Source organism: Echinops telfairi, unplaced genomic scaffold (genome assembly GCF_000313985.2).
Source record: "Echinops telfairi isolate 266 unplaced genomic scaffold, ASM31398v2 ScPeMD7_3533;HRSCAF=4204_1, whole genome shotgun sequence".
In the NCBI taxonomy this organism is placed as follows: Eukaryota; Metazoa; Chordata; class Mammalia; order Afrosoricida; family Tenrecidae; genus Echinops; species Echinops telfairi.
The window spans coordinates 22,965,568-22,968,229 of NW_022107432.1; the positions used below are offsets into that span (position 1 = coordinate 22,965,568).

General features: G+C 51.3%; 1 protein-coding gene across 1 annotated transcript in view; it reads right to left on the reverse strand.

Annotated features, from left to right (window-relative positions):
* Positions 1–2,662, reverse strand: part of CUL9 (cullin 9) — a 46,730-nt gene that overhangs the window by 40,963 nt on the left and 3,105 nt on the right. Inside the window, 2 exon segments of the mRNA XM_004710782.2 lie at positions 1,438–1,630; positions 2,011–2,571. Coding sequence (XP_004710839.2) covers positions 1,438–1,630; positions 2,011–2,571 — 754 coding nt within the window.

Genomic DNA, 2,662 nt, shown 5'->3' on the forward strand with positions numbered 1-2,662 from the left:
GGAGACCCCTATAAAGGGGTCGTTCGACCCCCAAAGGGGTTGCAACCCACAGGTTGAGAACCGCTGCCCTAAATAAAGCCCCATGACTAGAATTCCCTTTAGAGAATGCCACCTCTAATCCCATTACAAACCCTGCTCTGCAAACTCACCACCACCACCATATCTCAATCCTATAATTAATTATACCTCATCCAGGTTCTCCCGAAGATTCTGGAAGATTGGTTGCTGCTCACATGCATCCAGCTTCTTGATGAAGAAGAGCAGCTCCCACCACTCAGCCTGGGTTAGGTACCCCAATTCCTCTATCTTTTGCGGCTCGGGCTGGAGGTATGGTAGAGAGTAGAGCCCATCCGCAGGCTTCCAGTCCCAGGAGGGAAATGCTGAGGAAAGAAGCACGGCGGATCAACAGCGCCAACAAATCGAGGCCATTTCTGGGTCTGGAGTGGCTCCTGGGCATGCGTGACTTCCGCCAGTCACTCTACTCTATTCAGACATACTGCCTGTGCCCCCTTCTACGCTTACCTGTGCCCAACACAGGGGCCCCTGCCCGCTTCTCCATAGTAGCTGGAGGGGCATCTTCAACGACTTCCTCGGGGCCCAGGATCTCCAGCATGTGCCAGTGCACCCAGTAGGTGCGGCCTGTTGACTGCCAGAAGACCTGGAAGGAAGAGAAGGGGAAGTGGGGCAGACTGTGCTCAACCCTCAGAGGCCTAGACTGTGAAGGCTTGAGAAGACCTGGCAGGTCCCAAACCTGGGCATATGGCCTTCAGAAACACCTGGCTAGGTTTGGAAAAACTTGCATGCTTCAGACATGCTGAGTGGGGAGGAGCAGTTGTGGAAACATGTAGTGTGACCCTATATGTTAAAACAAACAGAGAGGATTTTCTGTTTCCAAATGTACCATTACAAACGTAAATGAAGGATACACACCCGACGGATAACAATGGCGAAGGGGGACTTAGGCATTTCTTTCTATGTTCTTATATGTTCTCCAGGTTTTTAAAAATAAAACATTCATTTATTGTTACATAATTAGGAGACAAGTAAAACAATGCTAAAGAAAACATTAATACAAGGAGAGAGAAGAAAAAATCACTCTAGAGCCCAAACAACCTAGGTTTGAATCCTGGCTCTGTCAACTGTAAAACTCTGGTCAAATTACCTCAGTTCTATCAGCCTTGGTTTCCTCAATTACACAAGCTAATGCAACAGAATACTCAGGAGGAACGAGGATGACTTCATGAGAGACTATATGTCAAACACCAACATCGAGAGCCCTCCTAGAGCCCTCGCCTCTTACTGAGCTATTTCTCAGCTTCCCCGCCTTTCCCCACTCGCCTTCCTCAATCTTGACCTCACAGTCCCTTCCCTGTCAACCATCGCTTCCTCGCCACTGACAACTTAAACCCAAACCTCTTCCCTCCCCAACATTCTGACCTCAGGGATCTGTCAGGATGAACCAAGGGATGGTCCCGCTCAGTGACCTCCTCCACAACCTGAGAAAGGGCACAGAGCCCTGAAAGCTGCAGGTGTGTCTCCAAGCTGGACGTCTGCACAGTGGCAATGACCGCCGCCACCTGCTGATCCAGGGAACTCCGTGGGCCCGGATTCCGCAGGGCTCTAGTCATTTCTGAAATTGGTGGGGGAAAGGCAGTGGCTCAAAGAATTGTGGCACCTCTGGGGTGAGAAGTCTATATGAAAAGGTCAAAGCCAGTTACCCCACTGATACTTTAAACATTATCATGGCTGGCACCATAACATAAACTTCCCCCACTGCGTATGAGGGGGTCTACTGGTCAAAGACTGTGCAAATAATGGACCCTTCTTGCCCATGGATGCTGAAGTAAGGGAGTGACTGTTAATTAGGCACAATCGAGGTCAGAGGGAGGAAGATGGAAACATGATGTGCAGGCATTTTCCCAGGCAATAGCGACCTTACTCCACAGTCCTCCCTCCACCCTGACTTGTTCCAGCTTCTTCACCCACGTCTCCTCCCAGAACCTTACTCACCACTCGCTGCCTCCTTTATCTCCAGGGTCAGAGACATTCCCTCGCTCACAAAAAGCTGGTTAAACAGTTGCGAATCACTCTGAGCCATGGGGGGTTCAGCTTGGGCCTGTGCAGGTTCAGCCTCTGCCTCGGGAGACTCAGCCTTGGCTTTGGGGGGCTCCATCTCCTCTTCGGAGAAGTCGGCCTCTGACTTGAACTCTTCTGGATCTGAGGCACATGAGTGACTTGTGTGTGAAGACGGCGAGCTGCTTGGTTCGTCAGGCAGCCGTGCATACTTAGTGTAGATGGGGGAGTTGAGCAGGTCACTGAGGATGTTGCCCTCAAAACGAGTGCGGAGAACTTGGAGCAGATTCTCGGCCATCTCTGTGGGCACGGAGATCTCACCTAGGGCCTTTTCCCCCAAGGTCTGTCAACAGAAGGGGTGTGCCTTTCAGGGACTCACAGACCCAAAGGCCCTGTTAACAGCCAGGGGAGTCACTCCTGCTACACACTAGACTCTCACAGTATTTCTCTCTTCCCCGAGCAGGCCCTCAACTTCCCTAATTCCTAGTATCAGCCTCCCTCTACATCAGTGGTTCTCAGCCTTCCTAGTGCTGCAGCCCTTTCATACAGCTCCTCATGTGGTGGTGACCCCTGCCCCCCCCAACCATAA